The sequence below is a fragment of the Alosa alosa genome, chromosome 4 (assembly GCF_017589495.1).
Source record: "Alosa alosa isolate M-15738 ecotype Scorff River chromosome 4, AALO_Geno_1.1, whole genome shotgun sequence".
NCBI classification, from domain to species: domain Eukaryota; kingdom Metazoa; phylum Chordata; class Actinopteri; order Clupeiformes; family Clupeidae; genus Alosa; species Alosa alosa.
Genome location: NC_063192.1, coordinates 33,827,096 through 33,829,595, shown reverse-complemented (window position 1 = coordinate 33,829,595; position 2,500 = coordinate 33,827,096). Strand labels below are relative to the sequence as shown.

Below are 2,500 nucleotides of genomic sequence, written 5' to 3'. Positions count from 1 at the left end.
GAGGCATGTGAATGATGAAGTAGGTTTTATGAAGTTAGCTGAAGTATGTATCTCATAACCTGTCCATAACACGGCTATTACAGCATGTATATCATAACCTGTCCATAACACGGCTATTATAGTGTGTGCATATATATCATAACCTGTCCATAACACGGCTATTACAGTGTGTGCATATATATCATAACCTGTCCATAACACGGCTATTACAGTGTGTGCATATCATGGCTATTACAGTGTGTGCATATATATCATAACCTGTCCATAACACGGCTATTACAGTGTGTGCATATTACATGGCCATGCTATTGCAATGGTGTGCATATGATCACCCATCTGTAAGATCCAGTGTGTTATATCAGGCATCTGGTGTGAGGTCTGTGTGAGATGAGTTAGATGTATTCAGTTGGTAGGTGGTGTGGGCTAAATTAAAAGGGACCTGTTTAGAAGGACCGATAGCTGACATGTCTAAAGTGGCTCTTAATGTTGAAGGTGTTATCAGACACTTGTACAGGAAAACTACACTCCTGTCCTTGTGTCTAGTTAGATTGGTCTTCTTGACCTTTCTGATAGAACAATAAAAGATGACAAAACACATACATTCATCCACAAACACTGGACGAAAAGACAAAACACATTAATCCACAAACACTGACTGGGCATAAGACAGCTGTGAGTCGTGAGCCCTGTGTGTAGATGCAGACCCGAGTAGGCGCATGACTGTGAACTGAAGTCGGGATGTGTAACAGGCGGGCGGTCTCTCGTCTGCTTACTATCTCCTCGCGAGACAACGCCCTGCTGTGACCCCCTCCAAAACCAACCTGTCACGGCAACGCTCGAGGCTGCGTGAGAACGCTGCAAGGAGAGAAAAACGGAACGCGCGAGGCGAGCCTGAGATCTGTTCTCTTCTCTTCCTCTTCTCGCACGGCACGCGCAGTCAGAGCGGCGCATATTTCTCCCCTCGTGCTCGCTTTATTGCACACAAACGATCCTATTCCCACGCGTCACCTTTCGCCCCGATAACTGTGTCCGTGTGGTTCTGCCCTGCCTCGCGCGTTGCGGGCCAAATTAACGGCTGTTAGTCCTGACTGTACACAGACTCCGGGGAGGCCGACGCAGGTACGCCGCCAGGCGAAAGGACATAAATTAACTTTATTGCTCCATTATTGCAAAATGAGCTGGCAAAATGCATAGCACGTGTCAGCTGGACTCAGACCGTTATTCTCTACTGTACTGAATGATTCTGACAAGGCTTCGCACGGCCGCGAGTCCAACACCGCTAAAGCAAACACAGCTCCTCTAACACCACTCTAAGCTTATTTTTCAAGTGATGCTGAAGTGCGCAAAGTCGTGACTCGGGGAGGAAGCTTTGATTAATTTATCAAAGTCCGACGGTGCGCACTCGCTCACCGTCATTTGGGCTCGTTAGTTCTGTTTCTGTTTTATCTCATTTGAAAACATGCAATTATCAGAAGAAAGCTCGCGTGAAATTAGACCCACAAACTGCCAGGAGACATTCCAGCAGATTCCAGATGTGAGCGCTAATTCTAACATCTGATCAACTTTCTTAGGTTTTGTCCATTTAAACCGTAACAGTTTGGACTGCGAGCGTGTAGTACTGTAACGTTAACTATTGCAAAAATGTTGAAGATAAACGATCTCTACTATCTTCTACTACACAGCCTACTTGCTTAAATAGGTATATGCACAGGCTACATGTTGAACCGTTTTGTAAATGAAAATACATAAGAGAATACATTTAGCTAAAGCAGCAAGGTCTTCTTGAAACCTTCTGAGCATCACGCAAGTATGAATTGGATAGCCTATTATATTTTAAAATAAACAGGCACATTACTGGTTTTAAGTCCAATTACAGGGAAACAATTCATGAAGAGACTAAATCTATCAGCATCTCCGACGGCTGAATTTACAGTTAAGTGCCGACTTTTACCAGACACTTTTTCAAACGCTTAAGAGCTTATATAGCCTACACACAACAAAGCCTTGCCGTCTTTCTCGAAACGAGTCTTCGCTAGTTGAACAATCTAATCTGGAAAACTAAAGGTCATAGGATACGTCACTCACCACCAGGAGGAATCCACGCGCGGCGTGAGGGTGAGGAGCAGCATGATGAAGGCTAAGAAGAGGCGCGAGCGGGTTTGCGATCCGTCAGGTGAGGATGCGCTTCTGGGATAATGCCGTAATCCCGAGCCTCGCGTTCCCGCCCCCATCTTACCCAGGGGCCGTCTCGAGCGCTGGGCTTTGCCGAGGCCAAACATGATCTGAATTCAGTCAACAAGTGAAACTGAGAAAAGAGACTAGAAATGTGAGTAGGGCCCGCGTTAAAAGTGCAGGGCTTCATCCACACCATTCATCGCTAGGAGAATGCGCGCTGCCTGTTCTACAGCGCAGTATCACGCCGACTGCTCAATTTATATCTGACTCAGCAATCAGCTATGCCATGGCAAACGGTATTCCGCCTTGAGTTGGCAAGTCCTGC

The 2,500-nt window shown here is 46.1% G+C and overlaps 1 protein-coding gene across 1 annotated transcript in view; it reads right to left on the bottom strand.

Annotated features, from left to right (window-relative positions):
* Positions 1–2,500, bottom strand: part of wnt2bb (wingless-type MMTV integration site family, member 2Bb) — a 27,248-nt gene that overhangs the window by 24,569 nt on the left and 179 nt on the right. The window contains 1 exon segment of the mRNA XM_048241109.1: positions 2,086–2,500. This exon segment is cut by the window's right edge and continues 179 nt beyond it. Within this exon segment, the coding sequence (XP_048097066.1) occupies positions 2,086–2,279 (194 nt within the window). The 5' untranslated portion in view covers positions 2,280–2,500.